General features: G+C 41.6%; 1 protein-coding gene across 1 annotated transcript in view; it reads right to left on the bottom strand.

Annotated features, from left to right (window-relative positions):
• Window positions 1-1,131: 1,131 nt before the first annotated feature.
• XDH (xanthine dehydrogenase) overlaps window positions 1,132-14,915 on the bottom strand; it is a 39,680-nt gene continuing 25,896 nt past the window's right edge. The window contains 14 exon segments of the mRNA XM_003203645.5: window positions 1,132-2,464; window positions 3,361-3,528; window positions 4,193-4,381; window positions 5,703-5,768; window positions 6,419-6,533; window positions 6,996-7,048; window positions 7,699-7,773; window positions 8,742-8,870; window positions 9,538-9,633; window positions 10,216-10,297; window positions 10,858-11,003; window positions 11,485-11,676; window positions 13,075-13,161; window positions 13,818-13,905. Coding sequence (XP_003203693.2) covers window positions 2,414-2,464; window positions 3,361-3,528; window positions 4,193-4,381; window positions 5,703-5,768; window positions 6,419-6,533; window positions 6,996-7,048; window positions 7,699-7,773; window positions 8,742-8,870; window positions 9,538-9,633; window positions 10,216-10,297; window positions 10,858-11,003; window positions 11,485-11,676; window positions 13,075-13,161; window positions 13,818-13,905 — 1,537 coding nt within the window. The 3' untranslated portion in view covers window positions 1,132-2,413.

Raw genomic sequence — 14,915 nt, 5'->3', positions numbered from 1 at the left:
CTGTGTAGCCTTTTGTATTCACCCACAGCCTCCTAGAGTGCTAGGTACCATTTCAGAAACTTAGAATTTATTTCCATGGTGCATCTGAAACTCAATCCTGTCACAAATCAGGTAAAACATGACAAGATGCATGTTCATCCTCACCACTCTGCAGCTTGCAAAGGTGGATCCATAGCAGTTCATGCTTGCTGAAGTCTAACCTGCTGAGTCCTGCCCATTTCCCAGACCCACTCCTATCCTCACAAAGTTGGCAAGAGTGCATGGCAAGAGGAGGGCGGCTCCATTCGTTCAGTCTTTAACCCAAGTACAAAGTTCAGCCAGAGCTGAGGACACAAAGACGTTGATTACCTGTCCTTTCCACAAGAGACAAAAAAAACCACCACTTCTGTTTTGTGTTTATTAATGTATGCTCAAAGCAATGGCATTGATATCTACCACTGCAATCAACCTTCATTTTCAGGCAGGCAGTGGCCACTGACTCTTGCAATTACTGTTGTGAATCTTGCAGTTGCTTGCTCAGACTCTCATATCAATAGCTGACCTACTGAATGCTTATTCTTACTTCTCTTTCACCTACCAACAAAATACAGCCTGTGCACAGAGATTCAAACAAATATATTATTATGAAGCAGGTTACAAATCTTTTTCCTGTTCTCTGCATAGAGACAGATGGAACTGCTCTTTTTTCTACTTGTTGGTGTTGGTAGAACACCCATTTTGCTAACCTAAAAACGAGAGCAGGAATAGTATTTCGAATAGCTGGAACTGCAGACAAGGAACATGTTGCCCTGTTGACTACAAAAGATGCCTCTCAGATTCTGTAGATTAAAATAAAATCTTCTTAAGTGGCTGTTAGACTACAACCTACACTACGACACTTCTCCTAATTCCATATCATGTTTTGTTTTAAAGCAGCAGCATGGCTTTAGAGTCCAGCCTCTGTTTGCCAAGGCAAACATGAGAGCATGAGATAGGCCTTAACAACCCTGTGAAAACTGGCAATTAGAACTGAGAATTACACCCACATATTTCCAAACTGTATGTCCTGGAGTGCTTCAGACTAAGTCCTAAGACAGAGGCCAATTTTTAAGTGGGACACACGTAAGCAAATTCTTATTTAAGACAATGGAGTTGCGTTCTTTCACATAGTATTTATTGATGGCCCTAGGAGTGCTAGCATAGGAAAAGGACATTTTCATAGAGCTGTGGGCCAGAGGAAGCTTGCACATGATGAGGAGGTACAGTACATGGCATCATCTAGAGAAAACATGCTGCCATGTTAAATCTGACTGACAAAACCTGTGCAGAGGAATGCCCATCCAATACCAAAAAATGCATTCATCCCAAAACACACCATGAGTTCATCACATAATCAGCACCTTTTTTTGGACAAGCAATCCTTTCTGCAAAACATACAACATTTCTTCACATTCAGCAAAACTAAGGGTTGTCTTGAAAAGGTGGCAAGGCCATGGCATGAAAGTAAGAGACTGACCCTAGAGAATGCCCAGAGCCAACTCATCCCCCAGCTTTGTCCAGACCCTCACCCTGGCTGGTACACGTTCCCATGGGAACAATGATCAGTACCATTTTATGACTCCAAGGTCCTTTCTCTGATGTCCTCTGCTGTTTAAGAGGTGAGGGAGAAATGTGGAGGAAATAGGCTGAACGTGCCAAATGAATCAACATCTTGCTAGAAGTCTTGGCATCTTGAGCTCTTATCTTTAGACTGAGAAGACAAGTAGCACCTGAACTAAGATTTCATTAAAGCTTTGTCACAGACAAAGCAATCCTCATGTAACTTTGGATAAATCAGCTATTGGTCACATTTTAAGGTCTCCCTCTGAACCACTGCCATAATATACACACAACCTTCATCACAGTAAGCTAACATCAGTGTTCTTATTTTCCTCTGGCGTATATCTAGCTGTTGTGCTGTAGGGTCCAGCCTTCAGTGCCCCTCATGCCTTTTCCTGTCTCCATTAGAGCACTGTCTGGGTTCAGTGCTTTTAAGTCCTTCTTGGCATAACAGCAGAGAGTGACAAGGTGATAATTCTCTTCCCACAATTTAAAACAACTCCAAAACAATAACCACGTTGCTTCATCTCATCTGGCAGTAAGAGCGTCTCCCATCTGTGCAACAACTCTAAATTAAATGTAGTGTAGTTTTCAACTACACCTGGATAACATCACCTTCCACTTTACTCTTCATTCAAATCTACATCACAGCTATAATCTGGCAGCAATCTCCTCTCTAAGAGAGAAACAGCGTTTGAGCAATTAAACATGAAAATTCTATGAATCACAGTAGATGAGCCACACGAACATGGAACTTTTTTTTTCCCCAGTGCTTTGTGGTCTCTCCATTGTAAGACTGGTTTCACAAGGAGAGTTTGCTCCTCCAACTTTCCTTTTACACACGCACAGACCACGGCTTAAAGGTCCCTGGCTCAGCAGAAGGGCACTGTAAAGAGGAGAAAAAAATTACTGTAAGCAGCAGCAAGAACAAAGGAGGGTTCTGATCTGGGTTTAGAGGTTCCCTTTGAGGCAGGCAATTTTGTATCATTGAAGATCTGAGCTCATATTGAAACAGAGACTTCTGCCTCATGGCATTGCATTAGACATTGTGCCTGGCTTTAGCTGAAGGCCAAGCTGTCAGTGCTTCGTGCAGACTCTCAAATTCACTTTGGTGGCCTCCTTCCCATCAGACAGTGATGCAGGTGTTTGGTGAGGAGGACTTTTGCTGTTAACAATAGTAGGGTTCAAGCTGACAAGGCCCTGGTGGATGCCCATGTGAACAGACAGCAAAGTTTTACAAGTCACAGCAGAACTCTGTGCAGGGATCCACTCTGCATGGCCCTATCACAGCACTGCGACAGAGAAGGAGCTCATGAAGAGATGGCAGCAGTGTTAAATCCTGCACTCCTTCAGGGCAAGCCCAGAGCTTCTAATGAGAAACCTGAGATCGTAACATTCAGCACAAGCGAGCATTTCCAGTAACACTGTCTCTTCCTATCCAAGGGAGGCTAATAAATCAGAGTGGGCCTGCAGTATGGAATCCCTAAGAGATAAGTCAGGAGCATCAGATCAAATCAGAGCCTTTGTTCTACAAACTGCATTTGGAGGATGGAGGGATGAAATGCTATTTTAGAGATACTGCCCGTCCTAGCACTAGCAATACCAGTCCGTACATTTGTCTTTCATCTGATGGTACATTAAGTGAAGGATAAGGCCCATGAAATAAAAACTAGCTGCTTAAGTACAATCACAGCTTCCCCATACTGCCCTAATCCCAGCTCTGTGCACAGGTCTAGCACACAGTGTGGGGTGGACTGGTCAGGGCTTTGAAAGCATAGGTACCATTTTCGTGAAGGTGTCCACACAGGCATTGCGGATCCTCTCTGGGGTGGCAGGGCTGTCCAGCCTGAATGGTTCCGTCACACCAGAGTCTTTCCTTGCTGAGTAGATAGCATCTTTAATGGCATAAAACACTGAAGCAGACAGGAACAGAGGCGGCTCTCCCACAGCCTAGACAGAACACAAGCAAAATGAGACTGCAGCTCAGACCAGTCCTGGTCCTGGAAACACCAATGAGGCTGAGAGAAGGATGAGCAGGTCCTAGATGACAATCACTGTTCTCATTCCTGCTTTGTAACTTCTCAATCTCCTAGATGTGATCAACAAGGAAAGGCTGCAACAAAACAGCACTTCCCCTTCCAGGTGTGAACCTCAATCTATCAAGAGATAGGAAATAGCAAGCTAGAACTGCTTCCAGTTTACCAAGTGTGAACAATTCCCATTCCATCGTAAAAAGAGACAGTATGAAAATATAAGACTTCTAACACAGGAGGACTGCAATAATGGGAAAAAAAGACTAACCCATTTTCACATCCCTTGGATAACACAAAAACTGCAGCAAAGGCAATTTAGGTGAGGCAGAGGTGAGCGGAACGGGCAGAGCGCATGATGTCCTATCACTGGAGGTCCTTGCAAACCAGCAGGAATGCCTCCCTCAGGGATTACAGAAGGGTTGGACTGGATGACCTTTACGGATGCCTTCCAACTTAAACCATGCTACGATTCTACACTATTGCAACAACAAAACCAACTGTTCTGACACATGCATTGTCGTTTTATCATGCATTCATACAAGCCTAGAGAAGAAAGAGGCCTACAGGTCATGCAGGCGTACCTTGGATGAATAAATTGCCTTGCTGTTGGGGCAGTCACGGAGAAGAGACACGTAGAATTCTGTTGGGATGTCTCCGAACGCCGGGATTTTGTACATCCCAGGCCCTCGAGTGTACAAGTTCCCTTCAGGTGAGTAGCGCAACTCCTCCATGGTGAAGAGCCCAATACCTTGGACAAAAGCTCCTTCTATCTGCAAAAACATCCAAACAAGGTTGTGTTCTTGATTCATTGTTGCTGTTCTGCCTCACACAAGAGTGAACAGTGACAACTCCAGAGTTTTCAGCCCTCTGTTCCTGTCTAAATCTCAACTTTTCATCTCTATGATTACAGCTTGGTACATAAATATATATTGATTCCTTCACAGGCAGATTAGCACTGCATGAGTAGTACTTGCTGGTAATTCAAAGGACATGAGGAAAATATATCTGAAAACAAGCTATTTTACATTTTGTGTTTCTATATGCATGTATTTTCATATTTCAGCACAAAAGCTTTCTCAAGTACTGCTTATTCTCAGGTCAGCAACACAAAGTGCAAAAACACTGCCATACCCATCCAACCATTAAAGTCTTCTATATATGATTTTTCCACTTAAATCTTAGAAGGAAGAAGGGGAAAAAAAAAAAAGAAAAAAAAGAATTCCTTAACCCAGCACCATGTGCCTGTGGTCCTGGAGCTATACAGCCTCCTTTCTCTCTTTTTCCCCCAGATCCTCTGCAGCAATCCATGGACGGACGCAGGAAATTGCCATCTCTTTGACAGTCTCTGTATAACCCATCTCCTTCTTTCCAGCCCCAGCCTGACAGGCTGAGAATACAAAGGCTCCCTTCCCCTTCAGCCACTTCAAAGAGCACACCTCTTTCTGAAAACTTGTTGCATTCAAAGTTTCATTTCATCTATAGTAAACTCGTGTTACGGAAATAGACTCTGCAAGCTGCATCACTAGGGTTGCACCATACTGACACCTATAGTTAGCAAAGCAGTTGGGTTGTTTTGACTAGGCAAGCATGAGCAAATGCCTAATGCTGTGTGTCAGCGTATCAGATAACCTTGTGTTTATTACCTTTTTATGCTGACTGATAAGTCAGTCAGTCCCTGCCAAGGAATCTTCTTACAGAGATCCCCACAGCAGTACCTTTTGGATAGAATCCACTGCCCCAGTTCTGAACACAGAATAATTTTCATTAAATTTAACAGGGCTTGATGTTGACAGATAGACAGGAGCGTAGAAATCAACTGCAGGATTTAGTGGATGTATTCCACATAGCAGAAACTGTCCTTGGAGTGAGGTTATTTCACTTCAGTAATATTCTCTGGATTCATAATCCTGTGCCTACTGCATAGTTAGTAGTGAATCAAACTGGTTTTCATAGCCAGCCTAAAATGCCTCACTTGATACTCAATATAAATTTGCAAAGGCACAAGCTAGAGCAGGTTAATGATCTATCTAGAAAAGCTTGAGGGCAAGGTGGTCTTGAACATGGTGAAATTAGCGAGACTATTTCACTTACCTGCCCTATGTCTATGGCTGGGTTCAGGCTGGTGCCAACGTCCATAACAATGTCTGTGCGGACGTTCTAAGAGACAGAAACAAGGAATAAATCAGCACAGGTGCTGAAAACGGTACACTGTGGTTCCATTTGAGGAAGAGAAATGCATCCACCAGCACCCAACCTTGGCCAGTGTTCAGCACTCTGTGTCAAGTTCAGTTCTTCCCGCTATCTTTTAAACCAGTTCATCCCTAAAGCAAAGTAATGCAGTGCAGTTTCCCCTGGAGATCGATTGGACCCAATCTGTGTTAGTTCCAAGCTGCCAGGGTCAGTGCTCTGTACCCGAGCATAACCCATTAATTGGAAGGTCAGATTCTAATGAGTTGTCTTTTCTTCTTCCTTTCTAAAAGATCCCAGGGCTATTTTTAATTATTAACTCAATTCTGATATGTTCCTTTGTGCTAACACAGCGCTGCTATCTCTTACATAAGCAAATCCCATAACTTTTGCAATCATCCAGCCAGCCCCATAACACCCTTGCGGGGCAGATAATCATCATTTTATTATTCTTTCTGGGCAGTTGCACTGTGGAACACAGAAGTTAAGAAATTCACTGAAGGTCACACCGGACCAATGACAGCACTAGGAAGAGGCTGACACCCAGTATTTGCTTTAACTCCCTGTGAATGTTTCCTTTACCCAAACACAGAGGACTATTTCTCTGCTGACCCCCTCACCTTGTGGTCACCTGTCAGGCAATCTATCTCAACCTCAGAGCAAGCAACACCATAACTGAAATAGTGGAATGGCTTCCCTTCATTCGTTTCAAAGTTGTAGCCAACGTCAGGAATTCTTGATGCAGAGAAAAAACAAAATCAGATTTAATTCACAGTCAAGAGGAATACAACCGCAATGCAATTTAGCAAAAAACTTAATTTGCTCATGTTTTATCCCCTCCATCAATCCCACGCAGAAATGAAAAGCATTAAAAAAAAAAAAAACTATAAATAGAAGTCTGATAAAGCTGCCCTATATTCCCAAACCCAACTGAAACTGCTTCAGCCATCTTCATTTTCTGATGAACCTCGGGGCTTATGGTGACTTTCATAGACTCATTGTCGCAAATACTTTGCTTTTGAGTGCAGTTAAACATTTCTTGGAGGTCATTGCAGTGTTTCTAGGTAGGAAAGGGCATACAGTCCTGAATTAGAGCAGTAACAGAGGGATTAGGGCTGTAAATCCCCCCAGAATTTCCCTGGATGCAGTTTATGCAGTTGAATAAGAACTGTCTTTGCAGCACGAATATTCACTCACCTATAAAATCCTGTGGCTGACAGACTAATGCAGTTCTCGTAGGCGGTTTTAATCTGGCAAAGTGAATAAGAATTTGAAAACAATTATGGTTCAACCAATGCCTGAAACATAGCTACCGCAAACACACTTGGAGGAGGACTTGAACAAAAGGTGTCTGGTGATGGACAGCTGACACTCCACTCAGTACCAGCAGTGCCAAGTGAAACATCTTCTGCAGCTGATTCCCCACATCACCTGGTCAGCAGCTGCCCAGAGTGGCAGAGCTTTAAGTCTTACTTGCGTTTTGTTCGTCACAGAATCCCTTCAGTACATACAAGATTTCTTCCTACCCAGGACTGGAGCTTGACTACAGAGACATAGGAGAACACTCAAGACTTGATGGGTTCCTGAGCAGCCTGATCTAGTGATCTGCAGCCCCACCCAGAGCACAGGAGGTTGGAACTAGGTAATATTTGATGTTCCTTCCAGTGCAAGCCAGTCTACGAATCCATGATTTGGTAAGGTTTGTCACAAGAAGGCCCCAGGATCAGTCACGACTGATGTTTTGGGGATGAACCCTTGCAATCTTTGACTACTTCCCTTGCTTTCTTTCCTCAGATCTCTGCTAGTGAGATGCAGTGGGGTATATCTGCATTCAGGGACTGACAACAAAAACAATCTCTGAGAATGCCCATTTGCCTGGTGACAGATACAGATAGCTTACCCAGTCTTCCCAGGACCCCTTGGGATTAGACTGTTTGATTGGCTCAAGTCTTTTTAAGATGGTCTGGCATGCATTCTAAAAATCAAATAGAGAAAAGCAATATTATAAGGTTTGAAATGTCAGTCAGTAGTATTAAGAGCACTTCAAGTCTCAAAGAATCTTCTGTTTAAATCAATATTGTTTTTAGGACTTCGGCATATCATAAAAAGGAACAAAGTTCACTAAAAAATGGCTTGCTATGTAGAAGAAATGTTGACTGAAAAGAAATTTAAAACAGGTCGTGGTGATAGAAGAGAATACCAAACACAGCACAGACCTTTCCAGATCAGTATACAAAACATCTTAAATCCACGTGTTCATACAGTATCTTTACCAAGTCATAGTGTGTCACCTTAGCATATATTGCAAGATGATCTCATAACACTGGAAAAAAATATTCTTGCCAAAATTCAACCTTACTTAAGATGTGCAGAAAATAAAACCAGTTTGACATTGAGATTTTTAACTTTCAAGGTTATCTTTTCTCTTTTCACCGGAGAAGTCACATGTCCTGCAAATAGATGCACTGATAATGATAATAATCCCATGTCAGAGATTATCATTATTATGCCATTGCTATAGAAGGATATTTGCTCTAAATTTATAAATCTTCTCTCTCTACGGTTCCATAGCACAGGCCACAAAACACCTGCAAGTAATACTTGCAGCACGACACATTGCTACAAACAAGGTCTCATTCATTACTAAAAAGTTAGGCATTTAGATGGCTGCTTTGTTGCGTTCATTTTGAGCAATCACAAATGCTCAATTCCCTGCCTACAAAAGGACTGGAATTGAAAGTAAAAAAGTAACTGGAAAATAAATATGGTCATTCATTATCTGACATTCCCGATAGCTATCGCAGAAGTTATGAGGTACCCCTTGCCTACAAGTCCCTTTGGAAAGTTATATTTTTCTTAAGCAATACATAAATACACATCAACTTTTCATCTTCTTGATTCCCAGCTTATGACCCAATAGCTTAAATAACTTGGCATCAGTACATGGACAGCCATCCCGTTGATGTCGGCACTGACAGATGCAGCTGTTGGGGAAGTATTAGGGACAGTGTTTGTGCTGGTCTCACTGATGTAAATTTTGGAGGTAGGGATTCCCAGCGACCTGCTAGCAACCTGTGGAGCAAAGAAAAACAATTGGTAAGTGGCTCTTCTTAAACAGGACCACTCACTGTTCACACTTAGACCTCCACACTCTCCCCGTCCAAAATTTCACCTTTCTTGGGAACTTAGTTGACTTTGTGCTTGAGAACCTACCAAAATATTGTTAAGTTTGCCCTTCACAGGTGTTGTGCAAGTACATGGGTAGACACTGGCCAAAATGGTAGGCATTCACTGCATTGTTCTTAATTACAAAAGTTTCAGAGAATTAAGAGATCTATCAGATTCCCTCATCATTTCCCTGCGGAAGCAGTGTTGTTCTTTTAGGCCTTTTAAATTATTATGGCATGCAAATATATAGATACATGTTTGCAATACAACAAATATACACAAAAATATGAACAAGCTATTTTTATCATATGACAATTAACTGCTGTAGAGGCTAGACTGCAGCCATCACCTGCATTATCTAAACTAGATGGGTTAAGATTATGAGAATTCTAATTTTCCTGCTAAAATGTAATAATACTCTAGAGACCTAGTACTGCAGCTGAAATGTTTAACAGAATTATGATTTATTACCCTAAATGTGCACAGAGAGGAGGTGTCAATTTGACTGAGGCAGTACTATAGGAGTGTAATGTGCCATAGGTGTCTCATTTGGTTAAGTCCAAACTATTACCTGGATCATTTTGGTGTGAAGTCCTTGACCCATCTCAGTCCCACCATGCGTAAGTAACACAGAGCCATCTGTATACACATGGACCAGAGCTCCAGCCTACAAAAGCAAATGTTAATCAAAGCTTTGTCATAAACGAAGTAGCGAAGTACCTAGCAGATTTCAGCTACAAGTTACAGAGAGAATGAATGTTCTTTGGTGCAAGTGAAGGCGCTTGTTTACACCTGAAATGACTTTTGTCTGGTGTCTCCAACTCAAAAAAAGTTCCAATGACTTTGCAAATCTCAGCCTTCCCGTTGGGAAGGCAGGTGAAGTAGCCCAAACCTGCCTCTGTTCATTTGAACTTACGAACACTGCTGATGGTCCACCAAGTCAGGTTAAACATAGGAATAAAAATGACCATTTTTCAGTGTCACAAGATTTCCATTATTGAGGAAGATGGGATAGACAAGGAAATAAACATATTACAAACAATGAACATTTAACTGCATTGCACTGGGGTTTTTTGGACAGTATAAATTGGTAACTGCTGTTACGTTCATTTTGGTTCACAAATGTTTTGCTTTTTGTACCTAACTTAACTTCTCCAAAAAGATCTGGTTTAGTACAAAGAGAAGAAAGTGTCAGAGAGGCAACAAATTTAGCTTCTTTATAGGAGCATAACGAATGACTTCTACAGACCTGGTTCAGAAACGGGACAGTGAAGCTGATGCCAAATTTGGTAGGAATAATACACATCCCTCTTTTCTTCCAGCGATTCTGTCTGCAAGGAAAAAACATTCGTGAATGAATTTTTCACCGCATCTCAGTGCCAGCTGACAGGTTGGGCATCAAAGTAGAAATATGTGAATGAAGTATAGACAGAGTTAATTGGCAATTTTTAAGAAAGAAAAGTTTTGTTTATAGGTCCCTACAAGAAGAAATCTGATTTGAAGATGGCCTCCTAGGCATTAAAGAAGCAATTGCACAGCTATTAGCTACTCAGCTGTAAACGTAAGCCAACTAAGAAAGGTGTTATAGCAATGAGAAGTCTACACAAGCTTTCGTGATAGTCATAAGAAAACTCAAGCAAAGTCTAGACTCTGCAGACCCCTCTCCCCTGCTGTATTTCCCTTACAAGATAACATCATGCTAGGTAGGCCTGATTCCTGCCTTATCTAAGATATCAGGTCACTGTGAGAGCCTTTGTTACATAGTGGGCCTGAAGAATTCCGAAAAAAGAAATTTTTAGTACATGGACCAACTTAGCATCACTCAAGTTGCCAAGAGAACTCCAGAAGTTTGAAGGTACAACCAGTAATTCCACAGCTTAGGAACACCTACTTGTTGAATTCTTCAATTAGTTTCTTCCTGGCATGGTAGTTAGAGCTTGACAAACACTCATCCCAGCATCGCCGTAGAGTAAATCCCTCTAGTTTTTGGTTAAAATGAGTCAGGTCTCCTTCATGATACAGGTTGATCTTCCTTACCTTCCCAAAGAGACATACAAAGGACATGTCAAATTTAATGTTTCAGACTAGGTCCTTTTAAAGGATGACATCAAAAGCACATTGATTCCTAGTCTTTACTCCCCTGTTCACCCTAGGGAGCAATAAAATTAACAGAAAAATCTGTTTATGAAAAAAAATGGGATCTAAGACATTAAAGCCAGAAGTATTCAAGAGAGATCCTTTAGTGTATTTTTAATTAGATTAAGGCACCTAGTGGACTTTTTCTGAATACCTAGTCTTAAAACAGGTATTTAAGAACTGAAACTACTGAGGGAATATAAGGAAGCAGAAGATTATCCATGCTTTAATGGGATAATCATAGAGAAAATCTGAGATTTTGCAAAGGGTTTAGCAAAAATGAGCAAAAGTTCTTATGCTCTAGAATTTTCTGAAATTGTATTCAATTTTCAGACCTTGTTCAAAGTCAGTGCTGCCCTGAAATGTGTCAGTGGATCTGTACCTCCTCAGGTGGTAGGCCACACTTCCGAGCAAGGTCACTCATCCAGCACTCAGCAATCATCATTCCTTGGGGACCCCCAAAACCTCGGAAGGCTGTGTTGGAAGACAAGTTGGTCTTGCATATAAAGCCAGTGCTGCTGACATTGGGGATGTTGTAGGAGTTATCCAAATGTAACAGGGCTCTATCCATAACCTAATGAAGAGAAGTGATGGAGGTTATGCACATTGTACATCAACTACATGTCAGACTTCTAACTAACCACCAAAGCTAGCCTGGAAAGATCTGAAGATTATTTACAACAGCAGATACTTTCTTTTCCACCCCACGTCTGCAGTCAACACAGATGAGTACTGAGGTATAACCAGTATACTTTCCCATTAGCAATGGAGCATCAAAGCAATATCCTTAAGGAAAGGAGAATGAAAAAGCACATTTTTCTATTGATACTTAGGACCCTGGCACAGATTGAGCTTCCAAGTTACTCTTTGGTTCTGGGCTCTGCCTGGGCCAAACTACTTTTATACACCATTATCCATCTGGAAGCATCGGACACTTCTTTTAATTATACTAAGTAGTATCTTCATAGGAAAGAGGTCTTGATGATATCAAGTGACTCAGCAGCTGGACTATGGGAATAAGGTCAAGTATACAAAATAAACCACAAAATTTCAGATCTTTGTCCATTAATTGCCCAGACTAGGAAATGGCCAGATCATTCTGGTTAGTGTTCCCAGATTTGTCTTCCAACAGGAGCACAACGCAGATATTATGCACATCTCAAACTTATCCCAAAGTAGAGCACATCCCAGTTTCCTGATTCACACACAGTCAAATAGGCATTTCACACATACACACTCTCAGCTAGGACCATAGTTTATACGAAGACACATGCCTGACATTGCTCTTCATACAGCATGAAGCACATTGCTAGCATCAAATGTAACTCTAGTACTTGCAGTCTTCTCACACTGAAGTGAATTCATTTTCACAGAAAATTATCAAGGTCTCAGTGGACTTGAGAAGGTGAGCTAGAGTGAGCATGATTTACATTAGGCTATTGAGTTGGATACTCACATAACAGAAAAGGAAATATTTCTGTTCCACAGTACAAAAATTCTTGAAGACAAATTCAGAACCCAGGCTCACCCTTCTGAACTCCAATGTTAAGCTTCTGTTAGCTTTAGCCACTCCTCAAACAACTTGTTGATTCAAGCCACAATCAAACTATTGGCCTGAGTTTATTTCAAGAAACTGTCTTTCCTAAAGCTGGGAGACTATCAGCCACCTTGTGTTGTGAGGCAAGTTTCCCGTCACAGCCCTCTGTAATGCAAAGCAAACATTCTTGACCTTTTTAACTTAGACAAGTTATTAAAACATCAGTATCAACTATGTGGCACATGCCAGGGTAGGCCAGTTGACTCAAAGCAGCTGTAGAAGATAAGAACATCAAGAATTGTTTTCAGTCACATCAGAGAGCAGGATGTTAAAGGATTGCTGTAGACAAAAGCCCTGAAGTCAGAGTAAAAGATTATTATGCAGGGAAACAAACACCTTCTGCATAGTAATCTATCAAAAAATTTATTTACTTACACCATGAGAGAGGTCTGCAGAGTTGCCCCCGTTGCTGTAGTATGACACTTCCAAACTCTTGACTTTTCCATTCTTCATGAAACCAACCTGTCAAGAGCGTTACCTCAGTAATGTTTTTTTCTACAAAATGTTGTTTCCTATTTTCCTTCAAAAACTCAATAAAGCTCCCGAAGACAAAAAGTTGTCTGTCTTCTGCTGTAGCACAGGACAAGCATACATAGTAAATGAGGATGCTTCCCAGGAAGGTTTCCACGCATGCATCTTAATCTTGATCCAGAAAACTCTTCTAAAACGGATGCTGCCTGCTTGTCACAGTCATGCTTTCCTTAACTTTTGTCTTGCTTTGAAAAACGAAAGCAATTAGATTGAAAAGGGTACAGCAGAAAGGAGATTAACAAAATTATTATTAGTGTAATGCTGTAAACAAATAGAGAGCCATTTAAGATCAAAGTGATTGTCAACAAGAACAGGGTTGTGGTTGGAGGAAGATGAAGTATTCACACTGAAGTCACAGGAAGAGAACCACCCAAGTCAGAAAAACTTTTACAGGAAGCAGAACTGTACAATCCAAAAGATCTTTAATGGGATGAATGCCATAACCCAGCTGAACAGACCCACCTGCAGCAGGGGATATCAGCAGTGAAACAACCAGAGCAGCAACTTTATGACTGTATCTTACTGTTCACTGACATTTCAAACAATAACACTAAAACACCATGCGTTTGTCTCGTACGTGTGCATACCTTGTACCTCCCCAGGAAAGGATGTCTCCCACCACTTATCAGCATGTCCTCATCTCGATCCAACATGCACCTTACAGGTCGGCCAATTCTGTTAAAGGATGCATTGATCAGGCAAACCCTGAACTGCACAATACAGTTCCTACAGAAACATATTCATCTTTTCAGAGTTTTTTTTTTTTCCCCCCAGAGCAATGGTTGCATGAGTTAGGGATAACTTGCCTGGATTGCATATCTTTCTCAAAAAAAGAAAAGAAAAGGTTAGATTGAGGTGAGAAAGACAGACTCAAAGACAGAGCCTTTAGGGTTGAGACCAGTTGAAAACACTTGTGGAGGCTCCTATATGAAGAAAGAAGAATAGTTTCATACAGAGAGAGATATTAAAATGTGAGAAATGACTTTACAATGACAAGGGGGAATGGTTTTAAACTAAGACATGGGAGGTTTAGGTTGGATATGAGGAGGAAGTTTTTCACCCAGAGGGTGGTGAGGCACTGGAACAGGTTGCCCAAGGAGGCTGTGGATGCCCCATCCCTGGAGGCATTCAAGGCCAGGCTGGATGTGGCGCTGGGCAGCCTGGTCTGCTGGTTGGTGACCCTGCACACAGCAGGGGGTTGGGGACCACATGGGCATTGTGGCCCTTTTCAACCCAGGCCATTCTACTGTTCTATGAAATCACTGCTTTCTATACTATTTCTCAAGGCACTCTCTTGGCTTGTCTAGGGAAAATTGCATATGAGTTATGTAATAATGCTAAGTATTAAGTAGCCTTCAATTTGACCTTGCAACCTCGGTTGCTTATTCATTATCCAAGGAGAATGGGAGAAACTCTTCATTCTCCAGTAATTCTTCTTTCCCTGTGTCTCTCCTCACACTGTAAAAATGTGAAGGGAATATCATAGATCTGATTCTATAAGCTCTAAGATATAGAACAGCAGTGGTTTGACTGACAGATTTTTGAAAAATGAATGCGTATTACCAACTTAAAAAAAAAAAGGAGAAAATTTGCTCAGAACAGGAAGAACAAAGCTGCTTTAAGTACAGGAGCTTCAATCTGGCTGTGCTCCTCTGAAGGTATTCAGTGCACAAAAACCATCGTGG

This window comes from Meleagris gallopavo, chromosome 2 (genome assembly GCF_905368555.1).
Source record: "Meleagris gallopavo chromosome 2, MGAL_WU_HG_1.1, whole genome shotgun sequence".
Classification (NCBI taxonomy): Eukaryota; Metazoa; Chordata; class Aves; order Galliformes; family Phasianidae; genus Meleagris; species Meleagris gallopavo.
Note: the sequence above shows the minus strand (reverse complement) of the source record. Positions and strands in the feature narration are given on the sequence as shown.